Source organism: Phoenix dactylifera, chromosome 1, assembly GCF_009389715.1.
Source record: "Phoenix dactylifera cultivar Barhee BC4 chromosome 1, palm_55x_up_171113_PBpolish2nd_filt_p, whole genome shotgun sequence".
Taxonomy (NCBI): Eukaryota; Viridiplantae; Streptophyta; class Magnoliopsida; order Arecales; family Arecaceae; genus Phoenix; species Phoenix dactylifera.
The window spans coordinates 412,097-439,247 of record NC_052392.1 but is presented as its reverse complement, the minus strand read 5'-3'; the positions used below and the strand labels follow the sequence as shown (position 1 = coordinate 439,247).

At 40.9% G+C, this 27,151-nt stretch overlaps 2 protein-coding genes, 2 long non-coding RNA genes and 1 pseudogene across 4 annotated transcripts; all 5 read left to right on the top strand.

Annotated features, from left to right (window-relative positions):
- The first annotated feature begins 653 nt into the window (after nucleotides 1–653).
- LOC120106207 (putative disease resistance RPP13-like protein 3) lies at nucleotides 654–4,906 on the top strand. The gene is made up of 2 exons (XM_039119151.1): nucleotides 654–3,495; nucleotides 4,637–4,906. The coding sequence occupies exon 1, from the start codon at nucleotides 749–751 to the stop codon at nucleotides 3,479–3,481; it is 2,733 nt and encodes a 910-aa protein (XP_038975079.1). The 5' UTR covers nucleotides 654–748; the 3' UTR covers nucleotides 3,482–3,495; nucleotides 4,637–4,906.
- A 1,979-nt stretch (nucleotides 4,907–6,885) lies between these two features.
- LOC120104181 lies at nucleotides 6,886–9,653 on the top strand (annotated as a pseudogene).
- Nucleotides 9,654–13,465: 3,812 nt separating this feature from the next.
- LOC120113049 lies at nucleotides 13,466–13,931 on the top strand. Its single transcript, XR_005514836.1, has 2 exons — nucleotides 13,466–13,580; nucleotides 13,688–13,931. It is a non-coding gene; the product is annotated as an uncharacterized LOC120113049 (long non-coding RNA).
- An 8,333-nt stretch (nucleotides 13,932–22,264) lies between these two features.
- On the top strand, nucleotides 22,265–23,098 carry LOC120106179. Its single transcript, XR_005508405.1, has 2 exons — nucleotides 22,265–22,517; nucleotides 22,995–23,098. It is a non-coding gene; the product is annotated as an uncharacterized LOC120106179 (long non-coding RNA).
- A 1,055-nt stretch (nucleotides 23,099–24,153) lies between these two features.
- LOC120104176 (disease resistance protein RPP8-like) lies at nucleotides 24,154–26,844 on the top strand. Its single transcript, XM_039114803.1, has one exon. It carries the CDS (start codon nucleotides 24,154–24,156, stop codon nucleotides 26,842–26,844), a length of 2,691 nt encoding a protein of 896 aa, XP_038970731.1.
- Nucleotides 26,845–27,151: the final 307 nt, after the last annotated feature.

Below are 27,151 nucleotides of genomic sequence, written 5' to 3'. Positions count from 1 at the left end.
ATAAAGTCCACGGGGTTCAGATTTCTGTGAATCTGAAAGCGGCTTCCGCCTAAAGGCTGAACCATTTATTCCGTGCAACCGCTAAGTGAGTTTTTTGGCCGCTCAAAATAAATCTGCAGCTGCTCACCCGTTCCGACTAACTGAAAATTCTTACACCATACTGATGAGCTATAGTTTGATTTACATCCGATGTGCTTTTAAAGATAAAAGTTCCATCACGATATTTTTGATTCAAGCTTTTTCCATTAACCCTAAAGAAGTCATTTGCATTTATCCAATTTGCTTATAGTATCTATGAGCAAATGATGATGATCATCATCAGTTGCTTTTGGCATCTAAATGTTATTCTTTAGTGGGAAAAGGAATAAAAAGTCTCGAAATGTTCTTGCTATTGATTTTCTCTTTTGAATCTGATGCTGTCCCAAAGGTGAGATGTTGTTCCCGAATTCCCTAAGAACTTCGGATAAACTTATCCCAAAGTTTAGATGCTGTCCTGCAGTTGAATTTTAATTAATAAATTTTGGGGAAAGTTCCTCACTTCCTGCATTCTTGCCTCAAAAAATGAAAATTCCATGGCTATTGCTGAAGGAAAGCATCAGATTCTCTTCATTATTATTTCTGATGATGGAAAGCATCAGAATTGAGCTCTTGTTCGGGAGAGATAAAGGCCTCTTCCTCTTCCACTAGGCTCCTCCATTTGATCGTATTGTCTGAAACCTTATTCCTGTGAGGAGTGAGGGAAGGAGAGATGGCTGAGTCTCTGGTTTCCAATGTTGTGTCTCAGCTTGCCAACCTTCTCATCCAAGAAGCTGTTTCCTTGGGTGGTGTGCGTGATCAGATCGAATGGGTGAAAACACAACTCGAGCTATTGCAAGGTTTCCTCGAAGATGCAGACTCCAGAAGGAAGCGAGGAGATGCAAGAATGGAGATCTGGATAAGGCAGATGAGAGGTGTAGCATATGAAATAGAAGACGTCATAGGCACCATCAAGTACATGGGCGAGAGGCGACACCAAAGGAGAGGCTGCATGGGCTCCATTTCAAGGTACTCTCACAAACCTTGTGAATTGATTACCCTCCATAAAATTAGTTCCAGAATCAAGCAGATAAAGATCAAGATCCAGAGTATTTCCCAGAGCACAGTAAGCTATGCCCTTGCCAATCCAGGTCAAAGTAGTGCAGTGTATGAAAGTTCGCAATCACTCAGACAATCCTCTCCTCACTCTGATGATGATGACATTGATGTTATAGGCTTCGAGAATGATAAGAAAGAATTAGTGAGCCAATTGCTTGATGGGAATGAGAAAACACGTGGTCTAATTTCTATAGTGGGTATGGGTGGGCTAGGCAAGACCACCCTGGCAAGAAAAGTGTATAATGACCCTGCAATTAGAGAACATTTCGATACCTTTGCTTGGGTTTCAGTTTCTCAGAGCTACCGAGGTATCGAGCTACTGAAGGACATCATGGAAAAAGTAATGGAAATCAAAAAGAAAGAAGACTTAGAGCAGATGGGTGAAGAAGACGTGAGACAGACACTCCGTGATTTCCTAAGAGACAAAAAGTATTTGGTCGTGATGGATGATGTATGGAGAGTTGATGTTTGGAGAGAAATGCAGCGAGTCTTTCCTGATGAGAACAAAGGCAGCAGAATACTGCTTACTACCCGTGAGATGGAAGTTGCAAACCGTGCCAGGTCACGCTTTCCTCCATATGAACTGCACACTTTGAACGACGCACAGAGTTTGGAACTCTTGTGTAGGAAGGCATCTCCATCAAAACAAGAAGTCCCCACTGATTTGAAGGAATTGGCCCAGACGCTTGCAAAGAGGTGTGGGGGACTTCCTCTTGCACTGGTGGCGTTAGGGGGCCTTCTGTCCGGGAAAGATCCTAACTTTGATGCGTGGTCGAGTGTAGCTCAGAGCATGGATTGGGAAGACAGTGGAGATAGGCAGCAGTGCTTCAATATAGTGGGTTTAAGTTACAATGAGTTGCCATATCCGTTAAAACCATGTTTTCTATACATCGCTGCGTTTTCAGAGGACTCCATTATCTCTGCTTCCAAATTAGTTAGGTTGTGGGTCGCCGAAGGGTTCATATCCCAAGAGCAGACAAGGACAATGGAAGAAACTGCTAGGGACTGGTTGCAGAAGTTGGTCCAGAGGTGCATGATCCAGGTTGTCCAGAGAAGCAAGGCTCGTGGGCGGGTTAAGAGCATACGCATCCATGATATGTTACGTGACTTTGGCCTATCAGAAGCCAGAAAGGATGAATTTCTTCATGTTTGCAGTAGTGGCGACATGGCAGTATCTAATGGTATATCGAGTCATCGTGCAGCTTTCTACAATCGTATAAATGATGAGGTTGCTGTTTCCTCACCACATCTCCGCACGTTGCTTGGCTTCAATTTAATTTTGACTAGTGCGGAAAGATTTTTGAATGGGTTAAACTTATTGAGGGTGCTGGATCTGGAGGGCGCAAGAGATTTGAAGGAATTACCAGAACAGATCGGCAGCATGATTCATCTACGATACCTGGGATTGGGAAGGACTGGTTTGAAGAGACTGCCATCCTCCATCCGACATCTTCTAAATCTGCAGACTCTAGATGTGAGAAGAACAGATATTTTGTGGCTTCCAAAATCATTTTGGAAAATCCGGACACTGAGGCACGTATATAATAATATACATATGTTTCTAAGCGCACCGATAAGTGGTGATCAGAAGAACTTGCAAACTCTGGAAATCGAGGACTCTCGATTTGGTATGGATGATATGTATATCGTTCGTCTACTAGGCGTAAATTTCATCAAAAATTTGGTTACTACACCAGGCTTTACTAAGGAGGCGATTGAGAAAGCATGTCGGAGAATGTTTGCTGAATCACTCAGAAAAGCACTTGACAAAATGGACAGCCTCGTCTCGTTGGCTCTGATTTTCCCCGAACGTATAATCCCTGGGGGCGTCCTTTTCGCACGGGCACCAAACCTGCACCAGCTTCGTTCGTTGACACTGTATGGACAGTTGTTACTCAAACAACAGCAGCAGCTCCCAGACAGCAGTCAATTCCCGCCAAACCTCACCAAGCTCAAATTATCTTATTCTCTTTTGGAGCAAGACCCAATGCCGGTGCTGGAGAAGCTACCAAACCTCAGTTTTCTTGGACTGGTAGTAGATGCATACGTAGGGAAGAGCATGTTGTGTTCTTCTGCTGGTGGCTTTCCTCGACTGCACCACTTGATATTATACCATCTCACTAATTTAGAGGAATGGAGATTGGAGGCTGGGACAATGCCCAGCCTCACCCACTTAACTATCATAGGATGCAAAAAGTTGAAGAAGCTTCCTGACGGATTGCAGCATGTGACCACACTTCGAGAACTGAAGCTGATTCGAATGCCCCGTGAGTTCAATGACAGGATCAGACATGAGGTCGGACACATCCCCTCCATTATTTTTCAAGACGAGCTTGATGAGACATAATATCACCAGCATCTGTAAGTCACTCCCTCTCTCCTCTATTTCCTCTATTATATCCATCCCTAGAGATCCTACTAATGGAATAAATTTCTTGCATGATTGAATGCACTCAAAGCTTGTAATTGTAGCATGCTACATGTTTGACATAATATCGTGCAGAATATTGTGATTTATTTCTCTCTGATCTTTGAACATTCTAATTGCTGAAATTCTTCATCTAAAATTCTCTCCCTTATCTAGCTTAAGAAGATAAAGCATTGAACTCAACCAAGTACTGCTGATCTTACTGGAGATTGATCTTCACTATTTCTGGTTGTTTTTTATCAAATACAAATAGTTGGATGACAGGATGTGATAACTCAATCCACCTCTTATAACACCTCAGGCATTAAGACACTGATAACACCATTCATAAACCTGGGACGGCCAAGAATAGTTAGAAAAAGTAGAAAGTAAACATTGAAAAACTCAGAATATGTACTCTAAACATCAGGGAAAAATGATTGTTATTACGGTCGGTTGTGATACTATGACTCCTTTAACGTTATCTTTTTTATTTAGTCAAAAGGTGGTAACCCACCAATCCAACAATTGATTGTTAATATGTGCTTATGTAAATGACACAGTAACATGCACTAATTCTCTTATTGCTTTCATTTTTTAAAGCTCCAATCATGACTTTATCTACCTAGATGTGTTAAAAAAAATTGAATTCATTGGTAGAGAAAATCAAAAATTTGGAATATTCTATTTAATGTAGACATTTCCGGTTAAATGATTGCAACAGATTTGGCACGACTCTTCTTTGACAAATCATTGATAACTTTGTAATTTCAAATATAATGCCAACTACTAGTATATTGTCGGTACTTTAGTAAATCAAAATGCACCCTTCATTTAGAATCCACAATGTGGGTAAAGATGGATATCATTGAAAGAATCTTGGTTCTCGCTAGTTTTGAGTTTTTTCTCAATTCAATGCATCAAGGAATTTATTTCTAGTTCCTTCTAAAAGGCTGGGTTTTTTATTTATTTGCTAAATTTCTACTGTGCCAAAGGTTGCCTATGCTTTATGAACTATCTAAAAAAGAATCGAGCAAATAACTTTATCATTTCCATCTAAGTTAAGTAACAACTGTGGTGTTTCTTGTCTTGCAGGGTGATTACTTTAATTGGCGTTAGCTGAAGTGATGATCGAGTGAATAAGGTTCTCTGGCTTTCTTTAATATGTACAAGGCAACACTTCTAGCTATTTCTTATGCAACCATGGAACTCTTGATTGTATTAGTTCTTATTTTTCATTTCCACATAATATGTTTCTTTAGATTTGATGGAATTTTTAATTTTCTGTAATATATTTCAAATGCTTTTTCCTAGCGTCGGCAAAAAAGAGTCGGCTTTTTCTAATTTTACTGTAATGATCTTCAATATCCGTCATTAAAAAGATGTTCGTTCAATCTGTTGAAGTTTCTCTGTGTCAGCGAAAAACTTCACCCCTTAAGCTGTCGTTGAAAAGCACTATCTTTAGATTGTTATGGGATTGATAAAAAAATCAAAATAACAAATAGGCAAGCTGCATTAAAGATACTGTCTTAAAGATAGTATTTTCTCTGCTAAGATCGTAATCCAAAAATTTACATGCAGCTACTTGGAAAATCTGCCTCTAGGATAGGATGCCCGACTCTAATCTTTGATAGCCAAGAGAATACAAACAAAGCACAACAAAACAAGAAAGAACGAATACATTTTACTTTTTTCTATTTTGCCAGGTTTACACAGCAACTTAAAGGTTATTATGCAAGAGACATATCCCCTTTTTCTTTTCTTTTTTTCTTTTTTTTTTTGGTGGAAACGACAGTTTTATATAGCTCTAACCTGAGTACATCCTGCCAGATTAAAAGAAAGTAAAGAGTACAACGGAGGAGGTAAATCTCCTATGGAGGTCTAGATGATCTTCCCGGAGTGCCGGGCAACAAAGAAGGCGACCCAGTCGGCAGCACTGTTCGCCTTCCGAAACATATGTAGTGCCTAAAAATAGCTCATCTCCTGCGCCAGTCTGGGAATCTAATGAATAAGAGGGTAACCATCCCCATAGCTATCCACTCCCCGAACCCATTCAATCACCGCAGAGGAGTCTCCTTCGAGGCATATACTCTTAGCACCCAGTATCCGCCTCGCATAAGAGATATTCTCCCAGGCTGCTCGTAGCTCGACCCCAACCACCGTGAGTTCGGGCGTGCGACGGCCACCAGCTGCTATCAATCTGCCGAGATGGTCCCTGATCACAAAGCCAACACCTCCAGACATCCCGTCCACCGATATACTACTATCAAAGTTCACCTTAAGATGACCAAGGGGTGGGGGCTCCCATAAAACAAGAGCGAACCTAGACGCTGTGACAGCAAAAAAAGAGCCCCAGATGTCCCTGGCCATCCCAGAAGAGAACATAGCGGTAGCAACGGTGACTTCCCCCATATGAAGCAAAGCTCTATCCACCACCATTCTTGGAGGTAACCTTCTGCCCTTGAACAAGCTTGCATTCATGTCCAACAATATATAGTAAGTCAAGTATACCCATAAAATCCCCGCCTCGATAGTCGGGCTCTGCATAAAAACTCTCAGCTGATGAATCAGGTCCTGCGCCGACTCCACCGATTGGGGCAGAGGAACATGTGACTTGCTCCATATCTCCTTAGCCATAGGACACCACAGAAGTACATGATCAGCAGTATCTCCTTGCTCGGTATCTGTGCACACCGCACAACACTGAGAGATCCTCATCCCTCGTCGGGCTAACAAACATCTAGTCGGTAGGCAGGTCCATGCCACCTTCCATATGAAGAGTGCCACATGCAGGTGAAACCGCATCCTCCAAATCCATCCTCCTTCTATCTGCCGGACTGGCTCTGTAGTCAGCAACACCTGAAGATCCCCTTCGTATGACGCCCTTTTGGCGGAGAGAAACAAATCAAGGTTCTTTTTAGATTGTTGAGTGTAGAAGACCAGCAGTTATTAACTTCTAGGCAAGATGACCACCTATAAAAACCTGCCCGAAAGAAAAGAAAAGAAAAAAAAAAAACGAGCAGCATGAGAAAAAGATGCCTGCGGATACCTTGGTTCCACGAATGAGGCATCTACTAAGGAAGATGCCCATTACCCTTCTTTTATTTTATTCTTTTTAGAGAATACTACAACACATAGGAGGGGGTGGCGCGATTGCCCCGAAGTGTTTGGCGATGATCTCTGATCGATCGTGCTGCCACAACCCCGTGTAGGGGTCGGTGAGAATGAGAGAGAGAGAAGGTTATGTATTTTAAAAAAAATCTTGTAGAGAGAAGATAGATTCCACGGCCATTGGTGACAGACAGCATCCAGACCGAACTTCTTTCAGGAAGATCCGAGGAGAGATGGCTGAGATTATTGTTGCTCATGTGGTGTCTCAGCTTGCCAAGCTTCTTATCCAGGAAGCTGTTTCCTTGGGTGGTGTGCGTGATCAGATCGAATGGGTGAAAACACAACTCCAGCTATTGCAAGGTTTCCTCAAAGATGCAGATTCCAGAAGGAAGAGAGGAGCTGCAACAATGGAGAGCTGGATAAGTGGGATAAGAGGTGTAGCCTATGAAATGGAAGACGTTATAGACGCCATCAAGTACATGCGCGAGAGCCGACACCAAAGGAGAGGCTGCATGGGCTCCATTTCAAGGTACTCTCACAAACCTTGTGAATTGATCACCCACCGTAAAATTAGTTCCAGAATTGAGCAGATAAAGATCAAGATCCAGAGTATTTCCGATAGCAGAGATAGATATGGCATTGCTAATCTAGGTGAAAGTAGTGGAGTGGACGACAGTTTGCAAGCACTGAGACAATTCCCTCCTCATTTCTACGACGACACTGATGTCGTAGGCTTTGAGGATGATAAAGAAAAAATAGTGAAACAATTAGTTGATCCGGAGAACAAAAACTGCAGTGTAGTTTCTATAGTGGGTATGGGTGGGCTTGGCAAGACCACCCTCGCAAGAAAACTACATAATGACCCAGCGATTAGAGAACATTTTGACACCTTTGCTTGGATTTCAGTTTCTCAGAAGTACCGAGTTATTGAGCTACTGAAGGATATCATGAAAAAGGTGATGGGACTCACAAAGAAGAAACAAAGAAATACAAGAATTACACTAGAAGAGTTAGAGCAGATGGGTGAAGAAGAAGTGAGAGAGCAGCTCCGTAACTTCCTAAGAGACAAAAGGTATTTGGTCGTGATGGATGATGTATGGAGTGTTGATGTTTGGAGACAAATGCATCACATCTTTTCTAATGGAAACAACAGGAGCAGAATACTGCTTACTACCCGTAAAATTGAAGTTGCAAGACATGCCGAGCCATGGATTCCTCCACATGAACTGCAGCTTTTGAACGATGCACAGAGTTTGGAACTCTTCCGCAGGAAGGCATTTCCACCAAATCAAGACGTCAAGACTGAGCTGGAGGCATTGGCCCAGAAGCTTGCAAAGAGGTGTGGTGGACTTCCTCTTGCACTTGTGGTGTTAGGGGGCCTTCTGTCGAGGAAAGATCGTAGCTACGATACCTGGTTGAGAGTAGCTCGGAGCATGAAATGGGAATCTAGTGGAGATGGCAGGAATGCCTCCGTATATTGGGCTTGAGTTACGATGACCTGCCATATCCGTTAAAACCATGTTTCTTGTACATCGCTGCGTTCCCAGAGGACTTAACTATCTCCGCTTCCAAATTGGTTAGGTTGTGGATCGCCGAAGGTCTCATACCACAAGAGCAGACACAGACGATGGAAGACACCGCAAGGGACTGGCTGGATGAGTTGGTGCAGAGGTGCATGATCCAGGTTGTGGAGAGAAGCATGGCTCATGGGCGGGTTGAGAGCATACACATCCATGATATGCTGTGCGACTTTGGCCTATCAGAAGCCAGAAAGGATGGATTTCTTCATATTTGCAGCAGCGACGACAAGGCAGTATTTGATGGTATATCGTGTCATCGTGCGGCTTTCCACAGTCGTATAGATGACGAGGTTGCTGTTTTCTCACCACATCTCCGCACTCTGCTGGGCTTCAATTTAGTTTTGAAAGACAGTACTACTGTGGGAAAATTTCTGAATGGGTTAAACTTAGTAAGAGTGCTGGAGTTGGAGGGCGCAAGAGATTTGAAGGAGTTACCGAAACAGATCGGCAGCATGATTCATCTACGATACCTGGGATTGAGAAACACTGGTTTGAAGAGACTGCCATCCTCCATCCGGCATCTCCTAAATTTGCAGACTCTGGATGTCAGAGACACAGACATTTATTGGCTTCCGAAATCATTTTGGAAAATCCGGACGCTGAGACACGTCTATATTAATATACTTGCATTTCTAAGCGCCCCAATAAGTGGTGATCACAACAACTTGCAGACTCTGCAAATTGCAAACTATGTACGTAATATAAATGTCATCAGTCTTTTCAGCCATATTCTAGCCATAAGATTTATCAAAAATTGGGTTACTACACCTGGCTTTACTGAGGAGGCAATGGACAGAACATGCGGCAGAATGCTTGGAAAGTCGCTCGGAAAAGCAATCGAGAAAATGGACAGCCTCGTCTCCTTGACTCTGGAATTTTCACTTATCCCTAGGGGAATCCTTTTTGCTCATGCACCAAACCTGCATCACCTCCGTTCGTTGAATTTGTTTGGGCGGTTGTTACTCAGACCACAGCAGCAGCTCCCAAACAGCAATCAGTTCCCACCAAACCTCACCAAGCTCATATTATCTTACTCTGAGTTTGAGCAAGACCCAATGCAAGTTCTGGAGAATCTGCCGAACCTCAGACTTCTTGCCATAAAAAGAAATGCATACGTGGGGAGGAGCATGTCGTGTTCTTCTGCTGGTGGCTTTCCTCGACTGTGGCACTTGATATTAACGACCCTCTATTATTTAGAGGAGTGGAGCGTGGAGGCTGGGGCGATGCCCAGCCTGACCCACTTAACCATCGATTGGTGCACGAAATTGAATATGCTTTCCGAGGGATTGCAGCGCATGACCACCCTTCGGGAGCTGAAGCTGATTGCTATGCCTCGTGAGTTCAATGACAGGGTCAGAGATGAAGATGGGTACAAGGTCCGACACATTGGCTCCGTTACTTTTGAAAATGAGCGTCATTGACATGATATCACCCATACCTGAAAGTCACTCCCCCTCTCCTCCATTTTCTCCCCGTGTTGCGTGTTGTTTCAATATCTCGAGGATTCTACTAATGGAATAAACCTCTTGCATGATAGAATACACTCAAAGCCTGTAATTGTAGCAATTCACATGTTTGACATATTTCAATGCAGAGTGTTATGATTTGCAGAGCTTTATAAAATCTTAATAGCTCAAAATGGCATTCTATGCAATTATGGTGAATAAGGCATTTTATTTCTTTCTGATCCTTGAACATTCTAGGTGCCGAAATTGTGGTTGACTTGCAGAACTTTTGATGCAGAAGTTAAGAAACTGATTCTAAAAAAATTCTTTCCCTTCTCTAGCTTAAGAAAACAGAGCATTAAACTCAATGAAGTACTGCTGATCTTACCGGAGATTGATCTTTACTATTTTTGGTTGTTTTTTGTCAAATAAGAACAGTTTGATGACAGGGGCAATAACTCAATCCGTATGCACTAAAACGCGGATAAGACCATTAATAAACCTGGAAATTACATATAAAATATCATGCTGCACACGCTAGCTTTATCAGCTCCTCTGGCAAGTGTCACAGAAAACTACAAAACTGAAGAAGTTCTTTGTTGTCTTCCTTGTTTAAAGCTTCCATTCAGCATCACATTAATTGCACGTGTGATAGCTCATTTGGTGGGCTTGTGATTGGATGAAACAAATGCTTTGATGTGAGTTCCTATCATAAACATCTCGAAAGAATAGCGTTCATGCGGCAGACACTAAAATGGGTTTTAAAACATGGCTGCATTTCTTAGACCCAATTTCAGACATAAGCAGTTCTTGTAACTGCTATTTAACCATTACTGCCTGCCAAAAGGCTTTTGATGGAAGGTGAGACTGTATCATTAACATGTTAGAATAATTTCAAAATATGGGCTTACACTGATTGCATATTTTGTTTTATAAAACGGGTTAGACGTATGGCTCAGAATGGTACTATGGTTAAGCCCAATATGATGTGTGATCATTTTGTTTTATGGGCTTTAGTGCACCTTGGATGTATAGGATTGAGTCCTATTTATTGTGGTACTTTTGGTATGTAGGCCAGAAAACCCAATTAGGGTTATGGAGCCTTTAATGGGAAGGCTCCTCTATGTTTCCTATATATAGGCTAGGTCCCCCTCTCCTCTCCATATGGTTGATAGCTTGCCCCATTGACGGCTATCTTTTGTGAGGAGCAAGGAAGGGAAGATCCAGCCGCTATTATTCCAGGTGATTGAGGAACGTATTCAATATGTCTTCCGCAGGTATATCTCTTAAACTTGAATACGGTATTATTTGTGATTCTAAATCTTAGCATGTTATTATTTATGTCTGACAATTGGTATCAGAGCCTCCATGCTAGGATTAGAATCCTTCATATATAATTATTATTTTATCTGGATTTATAGATTTTATGCATTGGTGAATGGGTCTTCTACATAAATCGATCTTCCATTGATAATTAAATATCTGGTTTTATTTTATTTTAGATTTGAATGAAATATGATTATATATGATTTTCGGATTTAAAAAAAAAAATCACTGTTCATCTTCTTCCCTTTCCTTCCCGTAAGCTTTTCTTCCATGAATCAAAAAAAAAAAAAAAAAAAAGGGAAGGGGAGGCAAGGCCTCCCTGGACTCGCGTCCGGCCTCCCCGGGAGGCGGACGGCCGCCCCACGGCGCCACAGCAGGCGGACGCCGCCGCCGCTGCGGGCCGCGGGCGCGTCCCAAGCCACCCCACGGCCGGCCGCAGGCCGTGGGGGCTTTCTTCCGGCCACCCCACGGCCGGCCGCAGGCCGTGGGGGCCTCGCGGAATCGGGGGTTTTCTCCCGGCCACCCCACAGCCGGCCGCGCGGCGGCCCGGGAGCCTCGCCGGCCGCTCGCAGTGGCCGGCGTGGGTGGCGGCCATGGATGGCAGCCGCGGGCTGCCACCATGGGACAGCCACGGGTAGCAGCCACGGGCTGCTTCCCACACACAAAAAAAAAAGAGGAGGGGAACGGCGGCGGCCAGAGGAAGAAGAAAGGTCAAAAAAAAAAAAAAAAAAAAAAAAAAAAAAAAAAAGGGATTTAGGGCTTTTTCCTTCTGATTGGGCTTGGTCCTACTAAGCCTAACCTGAATAGGTCCATAATTGCAAGTTGGGCCCTTTTATTTAGTCAGCCCATGTTTATTTCATTTGGCATTTTAATGGACCAGAATGGGTCCATGTTGTAGGTTAGGCTCTTTTATAAACCAGCCCAATTTTATTTAATGGACCATAATGGATTTTGGACCCGGGCTAAGAGTTAGTAGCCCATTTAATTTTTTTTTTTTAATACTGAATAATTTGAATTAGGCCCTCATGCATATTAATTATTAAATTGTTTTGGACATTTCTTGCTGTCATATATGCCTTGAATTTTGTGATTAACATTTTTTGTTTAAATCACATGTGATTTTGATTATGATTATAGCATGTTTAATGGTTATGATTTTGTCACATAACTATTATTTTGTGATTAAAATTTGTTGGGCATAAAGACTATCCTTATTTTTCTATTAAGAGAATATTTTGAAATTAAAGTGGGTGGTAGTCACCAAAGTGGCACACTCACTGATATTTATCTGATTTTCTTAAAAAAAAAAGGAGGGTAGCATTGCATTTTGCCAAATCATTGAATGCAATATCTTGCCCGAAGGTGTTATTGTGTATGATGATTTGGAAAAAAAATGACATGAAGTGATTAATGGGATTGCATTAGCCTAGAATCATTCTTCTGCCCAAAGGTGATGGTGTTTCGAAAGCTGATGTGATTTTGTTAATTAGCTTCATGATATGTTTTAAGAGTACCTTATAGCGTGTTGTGTTGTTAGCCCAAAGGCAACTCTATAATGATGCACCGAGGCTCTTACCGTAATTAGACTTATATGTTTTTTCAAGTTGATTACGGACTATCTAATTAATAGCCCAAGTTGATTAGATAGATATGTTATCATCCATTGATTGCATGCATCACTTTTGGATGATATTAAATAAAATATGTTGTTTCCGCAGTCTTGAATGCCTCTTCCCTATCAAGCCAATTGTCTGCCGTTCAAATCTTGACTGGAAATAATTATGTGAGATGGAAACGAAACATAGAAATAGCACTGAAATCTCTTGGATTTAGATTTTGCTTTAGAGGAGCAGCCTTCAAAACCAACAGATAAGAGCATTATCGAATATAAGGCTGAGTATGTCAAATGGGAAAGAGCTAACAGGCTATGTTTGAAGATTATCAAGCGTTCCATATCTGATTCCATTATGGGTGCTATACCGGACCACGACAATGCTAAGAATTTTTTGGATGCTATAGGACAGCGATTTGTTGAGTCCGATAAGGCTGAGACTGGGGACCTAATGGATAAATTTATGAATATGAAATATGATGGTGTTTGTGGAGTTAGGGAGTACATCATGAAAATGCTGCACATAAGTTCTAAATTGGAAGCCCTCAAAGTTCCCATTGCAGAGCCTTTTCTTATCTATCATATTCTTAATAGCCTTCCTAGCCAGTTTAATCAGCTTAAAGTTGCTTATAACGCCCAGCGTGATAAATGGGATTTGAATGATTTGATTGCTGTGTGTGCCCAAGAGGAGTATAGAATACGTCGTGAGACTGTTGAAACTGTGCAACTGACCCATTAGCCTTCTCAAAACAAGAGGTCTTCTCATAATCGTAAGGGCAAGTTCCATAAGGGCAACAAACCTCACTACAATCAGCAGAACAAAGGATCTGATGGGCAGACTTCTGGTGGTCCTAAAGAAATTATGAAAAAGAATGACAAATGTAAATTCTGTAAAAAGAAGGGTCATTGGCAGAAGGATTGCTTTAAGTTTAAGGCTTGGTTGGAGAAGAAGAAGATTTCATCAGGTATCTCCTTGGTTTTATTTTGTTTTGAGTCTTATTTGATAGATGTACCTTTAAATTCTTGGTGGATAGACTCTGGTGCAAGTATTCATATCACTAATTCCTTACAGGGATTAATAAGGAGACGGAGGCCAAGTGAGAATGAAGTGAACCTATGCGTTGGAAATGGAGTTCAAGTTAAAGTTGAGTTTATAGGAGCAGTGAAGTTATCCTTGGAGTCTGGTTTTTCTTTTATTTTGAAAAATATATTTTTTGTACCGACGATGAGACGGAATTTAATTTCTGTGTCAAAGCTTGATCAGTCTGGATTTTCTTTTAAATTTAGTAATGGAATGATTGAACTATTTTATGACTCTCGTATGGTTGGATATGGCATTTTGTGTGATGGTTTATACAAATTGATTTTGGCTCCAGTTAATGAAATCTCTTGTGTTACTAAAGTTGGAAAGAAAAGGGCTTTAATTAGTGAATCATCCTCTATATTATGGCATAAGTGTTTAGGGCACATTTCAAGAGAGCGAATGGAGAGATTGATGAAAGTTGAGATTCTACCCTCTCTGAATTTTTTTTTTTTGGATTTTGACACTTCAATAGATTGCATAAAGAAAAAGTTGACCAAAAACTATAAGAAAGGGATCCACTAGGAGCGATTGTCTTTTGGATCTTATTCAGTCCAATATTAGTAGACTGTTACCTTCTACTATATGTAGGAATAAATACATCATAACCTTCATTAATGATTTCTCGTGTTATGATTATGTTTACTTGATTAATGATAAATCTCTCGCTCTTTAAAAAAAAATTCAAGATATATTTAAAATAAAAATAGAAAAGCAATGTGGGAAGAGTATTAAAATTGTAAAATCTGATCGTTGTGATGAATACTATGGTAAGTATGACGAGTCCGATCAGAACATGGGTGATTTTGCGAGATTTTTACAAGAATGTGGGATAGTTCCTCAATACACAATGCCAGGAATACCTAAGCAAAATAGTTTTTCTAAAAGGCGTAATCGGACTCTGAAGGATATAGTCAGGAGTATGATGAGTAGAACAAAATTTGCCAAAATTCTTATGGGGTGAAGCATTGAAATCTATTATGTACATTCTGAACAGGGTTCCTAGTAAAGCTATTGAGAAAACTCCTTTTGAATTGTGGACAGGTCGTAAACCCAGTTTAGCCCATTTTAAAGTTTGGGGCTGCCCAGCTGAGATTAGGATTTATAATCCTTATGAAAAGAATTAGACCCCAAATCCACACCTGGTTTTTTCATTGGGTATCCAGATAGATCAAAAGGCTACAAGTTCTATTGTCCTAATCGTGGCACCAGAATTGTTGAGTCCATTACAGCAAAATTTTTAGAAAATGATGTTGGTAATAGTGAGAGCTCCGTGTTAAATAAAATTTTTGCTGAACCGGATCAAGTTGTGGTTCCGATTCCTGTTGTACAAGAAAAAGTTATTTCTCAGCCAATTACAATAGTTAATGAAGAACCTGAGCATCAAGAAGAACTTCACATTCCTCCTCCAACACCAGTAGAGTCATTTTCTGAACCATAAGTTAGGAGATCACAAAGGAAAAGAAGGTCTGCCTTGCCTAATGACTATATTGTCTACTTACTGGAGAGTGATTTTAATATTGGGCATAATATTGATCCTGTTTCTTTTAATGAAGCATTAACAAGACCTGACTCAGATAAATGGCTGAATGCTATGGAAGATGAAATGCTTTCTATGAAGAGAAATAAAGTTTGGGAACTTGTTGAACTTCCACCACATGTTAAGGCCATAGGTTGCAAATGGGTTTACAAATCCAAGTTAGACTCAAAAGGGGATGTTGAACGACAAAAGGCTAGACTGGTTGCCAAAGGGTTCACTCAGCGAGAGGGCATTGACTATAATGAGACTTTTTCACCGGTTTCATCCAAGGATTTCTTTAGAATTGTCATGGCACTTGTAGCACACTATAATTTGGAGTTTCATTAAATGGATGTTAAGACAATGTTTTTAAATGGAGATCTCTATGAAGAAGTTTACATGAGGCAACCTGAAGGTTTTGTCGTAGAGGAAAAGAAAAATTTGGTGTGTAAGTTGAACAAATCCATATATGGGCTCAAGCAAGCATCCCGATAATGGTATTTGAAATTTGATGAAGTTGTGCTTCTCTTGTTTTTGTTGAAAATACAGTGGACCAATGCATTTATCTCAAGATCAGTGGGAGAAAATTCATTTTTCTTATTTTGTACGTGGATGATATTTTACTTGCCAGTAGTGACTTAAGGTTACTTCATGAGACAAAGAAAATATTATCTGCTAATTTTGAAATGAAAGATCTTGGGGAAGCTTATTTTGTACTTGGAATTGAAATACAGTGTGATAGAGACCGTAGCTTGTTTGGTTTTCACAGAAGACATACATACGACGCATCCTAGAGAGTTTCAATATGCAAAAGTGTGCACTTAGTGATGTACCTATTGTAAAAGGGGATAAGTTTAGCAAATCCCAATGTCCAAAGAATAAACTTGAAAGGAAATCTTTGAAGAACATACCGTATGCAAGTGTTGTAGGGAGCCTGATGTATGCTCAAGTTTGCATGAATAGGCCTTTATCTTACTCTTCGAGATCTGGGCCAAGAGCCATAGTTAGTTGCTGTTTCCATTTGGTTGTTCTTTCTCGTTGTTAGCAGACATAGCCTATGCAGTGAGTGTCCTTAGTAGATTTCAATCGAATCCAGGATAAGAGCATTGGAAAGCAGCTAAGAAAGTTATGAGATATTTGAAAAAAAGGACTGAAGGTTATATGCTTACCTTTCAGCGTCAGATCATCTTGAGGTGGTAGACTACTTGGATTCTGATTTTGCAAGATGTCAAGATGATCTGAAGTCAACTTTTTGTTATATTTTTATGATGGCTGGTGGTGCTATTTTTTGGAAAAGCATTAAGCAAACTCTAGTGGCTTCCTCTACTATGTTGGATGAATTTGCGGCATGTTATGGAGCTACAGTTCAAGCCATTTAGTTAAAGAATTTTATTTCGGAACTGAAAGTTGTTGATTCCATCTCGAGACTAATTACCATCTACTGTGATAATAGCGCAGCGTTGTTCTTTTCAAAGAATAATAAGAGTTCTGGTGGCTCTAAGCATATAGACATCAAGTACTTGATAGACAGAGATAAAGTTAAAGAAGGGCAGACAAAAATAGAGCATATAAATACAGAGGCAATGATTGTAGACCCATTGACTAAAGGACTCGTACCGAAAGTCTTTAAGACACATATTGCCAATATGGGCATTGTGGAAACCTTTGATATTTTTGGTTAGTGGGAGTTATTTATGTAAAAGAATTATGTTTTGGCTCGATCCCCTTTACAGGGTACGTAGGCAACCCATATGCTTCGGGTACAGCCTCTTTCAATTATAAAAAAATATTTATCTTCCTATTTATAATTCTGTATTTTGTGCACAGAAATTATAATTATATTTGAGCATGCATTGCACATATGTCTTTTATTATGATATCATTTTGATCTCGAGATATAATGCATAAAGACATGATGTGAGTCTCTTTTGAGACATATGGCTTCTTTTGAAGCATTTATGAGGACCGATATGAATTAGCACACCTTTGATCACATTTTGGTGCTAATTTCATACTACATACTACCACATTGGTTGGAGGATGGGGATCCATGTCGATAAGGATGTTAGCATTTGTAGTTGTGGAGTGGTCTTACATCGATTAAATGGTGTAACGACTTCCATGCTCAATGTTGATGTTCTTGTTGGACCGGATCATGTATCCAAGGTGATTATCATTTGAGCTATATGTGTGGCCACTTTTGTAGTCTAACCCGAGAGTCGTTTTCAAAACAAAGTTTTTAAATTAATATGACAATCCGTGTTCGCCCAAGTGGGGAATGTTAGAATAATTTCAAAATATGGGCTTACACTGATTGCATATTTTGTTTTATAAAACGGGTTAGACGTATGGCTCAGAATGGTACTATGGTTAAGCCCAATATGATGTGTGATCATTTTGTTTTATGGGCTTTGGTGCACCTTGGATATATAGGATTGAGTCCTATTTATTGTGGTACTTTTGGTATGTAGGCCAGGAAACCCAATTAGGGTTATGGAGCCTTTAATGGGAAGGCTCCTCTATGTTTCCTATATATAGGCTAGGTCCCCCTCTCCTCTCCATATGGTTGATTGCTTGCCCCATTGACGGCTATCTTTTGTGAGGAGCAAGGAAGGAAAGATCCAGCCGCTATTATTTCAGGTGATTAAGGAACGTATTCAATATGTCTTCCGCAGGTATATCTCTTAAACTTGAATACGGTATTATTTGTGATTCTAAATCTTAGCATGTTATTATTTATGTCTGACATAACCTTCCTGAGCCATAATATTTGTTTCTTTTCTCCTTGCCATATGAGAAAAACTGTCATCCAGTTCACAAAAGAAATTTAATGAATACAAAGGAAGGAGTCGACCAAGAACACTTCGGAAATGAAAAAACCAAAAATGGAGAAAATCAGGGTATGTATTTGGAACAACCGGTGACGATCAATGTCATTACTGCTGGCTGTGATCCTATGACTTCTTTGAAATCAACAACCTCAAGGATCCAGACAATTGGCCCCTCTCTCTCTGTCTTGATTTTTTCTTTTTAAATTTTTGATTGAAGTGCTCTGTTAAACAGAGCTAAATCTCTCTCTGGACTGAATTCTTTCATTTTTGTTCTTGCTTATTGTTGTAGCCTATGGACAAATTACAGGCTGTTGGGTTTAGTTTCAAGGGAAGAAAGAGAAAGAAATGCAAGCAGAAGAAGAACTAGAAAAAAAAGTGAAGAAGAGAGTTATTTGATGTTCAACAATTTCTTTTTCTATTTAAAAACCAATTTTCAAGTTAAAAAATTCTAGTTTCTCCAAGCCCTTTTTTAGAAAATGAAATGACAGTGAAACATAAAAAATCCAAACTTTCCTTATTCAACTTTTGCCAAACTATGATCATATTGACACAAATTTACTCGATAGAGAACTTCATATAAGAAACATAGATTATGGCATAACTAGTTTATTTTCTAACCGGCCAAAATTCAAACTTCTTGTTTTAGGGACTTTTAAAAGACTCTAAGAATCTTCCCAAATTTTAACCTTTAAAAAATCTGAAAATGTGTTAAAATTGTGTATGGGTGTTAAGGAGTTTAGGATTTGAATATATAGGTGCTATAGAAATGTAATAAATATCTGTTTTTGATGGATTCATGTAATGATATTGTTCCTGAGCCACGATATTTTATTCTGGTGCGAAAACTTTTCCTATGGAGTTTTGTAGGTCTCTATGAGTCACTGATGGAAGAGATGAATGCCATGGATTCCAATTTGAATGCCAAGTACTTCCAAAATACAGTTATATCCTTTTACTTGCAGAATTTAGCTGTGGTGGAAAATGTTCATTACGTTCCTACTAGTGAACTCTATAAACTACATATGCTCAAGAAATCCTCTTAATACTCAGTATAATCTGATGATATGCCTTGCATATTTCTTCAACCATTGGTACTAGTTCTATTTCTCTTTGATCAGTTGATGCCTAAAGAGGAATCAACAAACAGATTTTGCTAATACAGGCCCAATTATTCCTTGCTTTTGCTAATTTTGTTGTTTCGAATCTTTGCTTATAAAGAATCATTGTCAGCTGGAGGTGGAAGCACGTGAGATTCATGGACCCAAGCTGGCTTCAGAAACTGGATGCTTCTGTTTTAGTGCTCTCCACTCTGAAGGTAAGAAAAATGAGACTGTCCCACTAAATTCGCAGAGAGAGAGAGAGAGAGAGAGAGAGAGAGCTGCATAAAGCTAAAGTAATCCTTAATGAACTCTAATGACCTCAACTGTTTCCTCCTACTTGATATCTTTTGCTATCTTTTGCAGCAGAGAGGATTTTGTGGAGCGGCGTTCTAAGAAAGCCAACTGTTGGACAGGGGCTGTGAAGAAACAGAGCAAGCGAGTGGAAGGCTATCTCTTCAGCACTTGATGGCAGAAGAGCTTCTGGCTCTGGGCCTAAATAACTACGGTTTTGTGATAATTTGTCCAGTGTTCAGTTTCTGATGCGATCAGACAAGGGTAAGTAAATTAGAGAAAAGGTGAGGAAAAGGAACATTTGAGACTAGCCTGAGAATTCTTTAGAAAGAAGCTTGCCTGATAGCCTTTTAGAAGTTAAACAACAATTGCCTTGCCGTTTTACATGGTTGCACTCACTCATAGTTATCTGTTTCTTTCGATAAACAAATTATAAATTAGCTCAAAACAAATCATTTCATGAATCGGTTCGTTCTCTTGCCTTTTTCTGGGGAAAAATTCTAGAATTCGAAATACATCTCAATTAAATTACACATGAATCAATAAAAATAAATTTTGTCATCGTATTTCAAGTAAATGCAATTTATTAAGAGAAAGGCAACGGCTAGGAATTGTAAGGCAAAAGATTGCGATGGAAGGGACAAGCAAAAAGCGCTTACACCTAAAATGGTATAAATTAGTTTATTTTCTACAATTGCAGAAGCTTTTCCAACTATGTTGCAACCTGTAACTTTTCCTGCGCAGAATTTAGCTAATGACCTCCAATCTAACGAACAGCGACACGTATTCAGCTCATTATACACTACTGCTCAAGCAAAAGTTAAAAAGATAATTTACAGGATCAACTTTGATGCAATACAAAATGCAAGTTTTACTGATCCCCTAGGAAAACAATGGCTACTTATGCAATTAAGAGTTACGGCATGTTTTGTAACTCATCAAACTCTATTTAAGCAAAAGCTGAAAACCTAGATAATCATACATGAATACAGGAAATAATTTTTATTAATATTCTACACAAACAACAGCAGAACATCAGATTGATGAGTTTGAACACAAACAGGAAAAAAGATAAAGACAAAATTCACCTTCCTTCACTCCAATCCATCCCTGCATCACATGCTGGTTGCATTGAGATCTGTGCAGGCAGATGAATGATGGCATTTGGAGTATGGATATATATATGTGGTGGGCGATCCATCAGTGGATCCTCAGAAGGTGAATCCTTCTGCGCGAAAAAAATACAACCCCTATGAAGTAGAGAGAAGGTAAAAAGATGTTTTAAAACATAAAGAAAGAAAAAGCACCATGTCGTGGGTCAAAAACTTTTTTTTTTTGAAAAAAAAAAATTCTCAGAAAAAAAGGAGAGCATCACGTGTGCATTGCATACACGCCATGCAAGTGCACGCCAATGGTCGCTGAAACACGTTAGCATGGCCACCAAGGTGGTAGCCTAGTGGTACTGGGCAGCAATTCTAACCACAAGGTCCCAAGTTCGAATCGTTGCGGCGACCATTAAATTGTGGACCGGAGCTCACTACTTTGGCCACTGCTTGGACTTGTGGTATAGGACCGCTCTTGAACCGCTAGTAGCCGGGGTGGTGCCGGGTGTGACGTACTCACACGTGGGACTCGAGCCAGAGCTCAGAGGAGTAGCTGAGCCGGGCCCACGGGTAGGGAGGGTATGAGTAAAACCGGTCGGGGTGCCCAACACACGGCCATTTCTGCCCGCATCGAACATTCTCCTGGCGGGGCGGGGGCCCAGTGGGGGCTGCTACGCGGGGGTGGGCCTGTCCCTTCCTCCCCCCTACCCCTTTTCTTAAGCAAAAAAAAAAAAAAAAACACGTTAGCATGGGCTCCATTTATTGTGCATTCGCCCTAGTTATTGGCCCACTGTAATATACCTCGGCCATTGATAGTGTGCACAACCACAGTGGTGCATATAGTACATGCTCTAATTTTTTGCTGACATAAGGCAAAAAAATTATTTTTTTCCCACGAAAGAAGAAAGGCAGAAAAAGAAAAACAAGGATATGAGTAAACTATTTTTGTATATTTAAGTTTTGCTTGGATAATATTTATTCATAAAAGACGGATTTTGGGGTAAATTCCATGCCTTCTAAAAAACGTGCTCTAAATATAAAATAATAGTTACAAGCTTTCAATGAAAATCTTAAATCCTTGATGCAACTCGTAGTAAAGTCCACTGGGTTCAGATTTCTGTGAATCTGAAAGCGGCTTCCGCCCAAAGGCTGAGCCATTTACTCCGTGCAACCGTTAAGTAAGTTTTTTGGCCGCTCAAAATAATTCTGCAACTGCTCTCCCATTCCCACTAACCAAAATTTCTTACACCAATTTGATGGGGTAGAGTTCGATTCAAGCTTTTTCCATTAATCCTAAAGAAGTCATTTGCATTTATCCAATTTGCTTATAGTATCTATGAGCAGGGGCGGCTCGGGCCTTAGGCGACTGAGGCGGTCGCCTAAGGCCCCCGACCCAGGGAAGGCCCCATCCCACCGCACTTTTTTTTTTTTTTTAAATTTAATGCATAGGCTGAGCCGCTGAGCTAGTATATCGGGTTGTCCTCTACTGAGTTTACTCCTCTGTTAGCTTGAATAGCTTCTAAGCTAGTCGTAGCTGGGTAGTGGACAGGAGCCAGGACGACGCGACGCCGCTACAGTGCATCCCCTTCGGCCTTCGGCGTCTCCCCGACGACAGGCTGGCTGGGCAACGCCGCAACGGCTACGGCAGTTGACAAATGACAAGCAACGGGCATTTTCTCCCCCCTTCTCTCCCCCCTTCTCAGTTCTCTGCCGCCAGTGCTCTCTTTTTTATTGCTGAACCAGTGATGGTGAACCTTCTCCCAAATTCCAATCTCCCGACTCCCGTTCTCTGGTTCTCAGCAGACTCGGAAGCTCGGTTCTCAGTGCTCCGAAGTCCTCTCCAAGCTCCACCGCAGCACGCCAGCACCGCTCCTCTTTCCTCGCCGTGCTCGGCTCTTCCGACTCCGACCTCCGACCTCCGAGGCTCTTCCATCATGGGCCTCTACATGCTCGATTGGTGGGAGCGCTACCTCTTCAGTATCCTTTCTCATCCAATATTTCCCTACTTTAATTCGGATTCATCCATCCATTACGGCTCTATTTTTTTTTCTTTCTTTGAGGTTCTGCTGTTTGATTCGGCGAATTAAAGAAACCTACCGTGGAATCACTACTTGAGCTTTTGCATCCGCCGTGTCTCACTTCTTTTTCTTATAATTTTGACTCCGTCTGAAATTTCTATTCAGTGTCATGCAAGGGCTACAGAATTGCATCAAATTTTTGTAATTTTTATGGTTTCTTAATCCATGAAAGTTTTCCCCCCTTTTTTATATTAAGCGCGATGTGCTGGTCTTTATTTTGCTCTGCTTCAGCTGCTTCGTTTCTCTTTCATATCACAGAATCGCCACCATTTCCTTCTAGGTTTCTTCATGGGTTACCGAGGTATTTTTGGAGTTTTTGTTCCTATGATATTATACTAAGGATACTCTGGATTGTGGGCTTTCTTAACTCTGGTAGACATATTAATCCTTATTTTGCTCTGGTTCATCTGCTACAATGGATCTCGTTTCGCAACTGAGTTCTATGAAAGGTAAAATCTCTTTCCCTAATTTTGTTTTCTATTTTTTTTTCCAGAAAAGCCTGAGGAATATTACTCCAAGGTCGCTCTAAGAAATATTTTCAGAGTGTGGAGGCAGCCATTTGGATTGGACCATGACTTGAGCTGATTAATAGTAACTACCACACACCATAGACAATTTTCACTCTAAGAAATTTTTTTATTATTTAAATAATAATAAAAAAAGGCCTTATCTAATGAGTTCGCCTTAGGCCCCCAAATGTATTGGGCCGCCCCTGTCTATGAGCAAATGATGACGATCATCATCACTTGCTTATGGTATCTAAATGTTATTCTTTCGTGGGAAAAAGAATAAAAAGTTAGAAGAAATGTTCTTGCTATTGATTTTCTCTTTTTTTTTTCTTTTTTTTTTGGTAGAAAACGGCATTCAAATTGCTCTTACAATTGATTTTCTCTTTTGAATCTGCCATTCCGCATCCTATCTAATGTATGCTCGGACTGCAGACAAACTATGATTCGAGGAGGAGGATGACAACTGGGGATAAAGTGTATCATAGGCTTGGTGTATCTGACGTAGGCTGGGCCTCATGCCGTGTTTCTTCTTGTATACGAGTTCGTGACAACTTCGGAACAGCATCTTAAACTTTGGGATAAAGTTCGTCTGCAGTTCCTTGGCAAGGAGGGCTTCCAAAGTTAAATCTTAGGATTCCATGGCTAGCTATTGCGAGCCATGGAAATGGAATCCTCTTTCTTGAAAGATTTATCTTTGGAAGCCCCCCTTGCTAAGGCACTTCTAGTGAACTTTATCCCCAAGGTGAGAGGTTGTTCCCAAAGGTGAGATGCTGTCCTGAAGTTGAATTTTAATTAATAAATTTTGGGGAAGGTTTCTCACTTCCTGCATTCTTGCCTCAAAAAAGGAAAATTCCATGGCCATTGCTCAAGGAAAGCACCAGATTTTTTTTATTATTATGTTTGATGACGGAAAGCATCAGCTCTTGCTCCGGAGAGATTAAGGCCTCTTCCTCTTCCTCTTGGCTCCTCCATTTGACCGTATTGTCTGGAACCTTATTCCTGTGAGTAAGAGAGAGGGAAGGAGAGATGGCTGAGTCTGTGGTTTCCAATGTCATGTCTCAGCTTGCCGACCTCCTCGTACAAGAAGCTGCTTTCGTGCGTGGTGTGCGTGATCGGATCGAATGGGTGAAAACACAACTCCAGCTACTGCAAGGTTTCCTCGAAGATGCAGACTCCAGAAGGAAGAGAGGAGATGCAAGAATGGAGAGCTGGATAAGGCAGATGAGAGGTGTAGCATATGAAATAGAAGACGTCATAGGCAGCATCAAGTACATGGGCGAGAGGCGACACCAAAGGAGAGGCTTCATGGGCTCCATTTCAAGGTACTCTCACAAACCTTGTGAATTGATTACCCTACATAAAATTGGTTCTGAAATCGGAAAAATAGTGAAGAAGATCGATGGTATCACTGAGAGCAGAGCCACATATCGCATTGCTAATCTAGGTGAAAGTAGTGCAGTAGGCGAAAGTAGTGCCGTAGATGAAAGTTGGCAATCACTCAGAGAATCCTCTCCTCGCTCTGATGATGATGACATTGATGTTATAGGCTTCGAGAATGATCAGAAAGAATTAGTGAGTCGATTGCTTGATGGGAATGAGAAAGCACGACGTGTAATTTCTATAGTGGGTATGGGTGGGCTAGGCAAGACCACCCTGGCAAGAAAAGTGTATAAAGAAATTACAAAACATTTCGATACCTTTGCTTGGGTTTCAGTTTCTCAGAGCTACCGAGGTATTGAGCTCGTCAAGGACATCATGGAAAAAGTAATGAGAATCAAAAAGAAGAAAGAAGACTTAGAGCAGATGGGTGAAAAAGAAGTGAGAGAGAAGCTCTGTGATTTCCTAAGAGACGGCAAGTATTTGGTCGTGATGGATGATGTATGGAGTGTTGATGTTTGGAGAGAAATGCATCCATTCTTTCCTAATGGAAACAACGGTAGCAGAATACTGCTTACTACACGTAACATTGAGGTTGCAAGACATGCCGAGCCATGGATTCCTCCACATGAACTGCACCTTTTAGACGACACGGAGAGCTGGAATCTCTTCCGTAGGAAGGCATTTCCACCAAAACAAGATGTCCCAACTGATTTGGAGGCATTGGCCCAGAAGCTTGCAAAGAAGTGTGGTGGACTTCCTCTTGCACTGGTGGTGTTAGGGGCCCTTCTGTCAAAGGAAGATCGCAGCTACCATGAGTGGTCGAGAGTAGCTCAGACTTGCCACCAAATATTGGGTTTAAGTTACAACGACTTGCCGTCCCGGTTAAAACCATGTTTTCTATACATTGCTGCGTTTCCAGCGGACTCTATTATCTCTGTTTCCAAATTAGTTAGGTTGTGGGTCGCCGAAGGTTTCATGCTGCAAGAGAAGCGACAGACAATGGAAGACACCGCATGGGATTGGTTGGATGAGTTGGTGCAGAGGTGCATGATCCAAGTTGTCCGGAGAAGCAAGGCTCGTGGGCAGGTTAGCCACATACGCATCCATGATCTGTTGCGTGACTTTGGCCTTGAAGAAGCCAAAAAGGATGAATTTCTTCAAGTTTGCAGCAGTGACAACATGGCAGTATCTGATAGTATATCAAGTCATCGTGCAGCTTTCTATCGTATAAATGAGGAGGCTGTTGTTTTCTCACGGCAACTCCGGACTTTGCTGGGCTTCAGTTTAATTTTGACTAATGAGGGAAGATTTTTGAATGGGTTAAACTTATTAAGGGTGCTGGATCTGGAGGGCGCAAGAGATCTTGAGGAGTTACCGAAACAGATCGGCAGCATGATTCATCTACAATACCTGGGATTGAGAGGAACTGGTTTGACAAGACTGCCATCCTCCATCCGACATCTCCTGAATCTGCAGACTATGGATGTGAGAGAGACCCAAATTTTATGGATTCCGAAATCATTTTGGAAAATCCGGACGCTGAGGCATGTCTATATTAATATAAATATGTTTCTAAGTGCACCGATAAGTGGTGATCACAAGAACTTGCAGACTCTGCAAATCGAGAAGTTTGAATTTGGTCTGGATGCTATGGATATGGTCCGTTTACTAGGCATAAGATTCATCAAAAAATGGGTTACTACACCAGGCTTTACTAGGGAGGCGATTTACAAAGCATGTTGTAGAACTTATGGAGAATCACTCAGAAAAGCACTCGAGAAAATGGGCAGTCTCCTCTCCTTGAATCTGAAATTTTCTCCAATCCCTGGGGACGTCCTTTTTGCTCGGGCACCAAACCTGCACCAGCTCCGTTCATTGAAGCTGGATGGAAAGTTGGTACTCGAACAACAGGAGCAGCTCCCAGACTGCAGTCAATTCCTACCAAACCTTACCAAGCTCAAATTAAGCATAACCCAATTGAAGCAAGACCCAATGCCGGTGCTGGAGAAGCTTCCGAGCCTCAGTTTTCTTGAAGTGGAAATAAATGCATTCGTAGGGAAGAGCATGTTGTGTTCTGCAGGTGGCTTTCCTCGACTGCAACACTTGATATTAGAAAGTCTCCCCAATTTAGAGGAATGGAGAGTAGAGGCTGGGGCGATGCCCAGCCTTACCCACTTAACTATCTGGAACTGCAAAAAGTTGAAGATGCTTCCTGAGGGATTGCAGCACGTGACCACACTTCGAGAACTGAAGTTGAATCTCATGCCCCGTGAGTTCAATGACAGGGTCAGATGTAAGGTCCGACACATTCCCTCCATTATTTTCGAAGATGAGTGACCATGACATAATATCAACATAATATCACCAGTACCTGTAAGTCGCTCCCTCTCTCCTCTATTTCCTCTGTTATTTGCATCCCATGAGATCCTACTAATGAAATAAATTTCTTGCATGATTGAATACGCTTAAAGCTTGTAATTGTAGCACGCTACATGTTTGACATAATATCATGCGGAATATTCTGATTTATTTCTCTCTAATCTTCGAACGTTCTAATTGCTAAAATTCTTATTCTAAAATTTCTTCCCTTATCTAGCTTAAGAAAACAGAGCATTGAACTCAACCAAGTACTTCTAACCTTTCT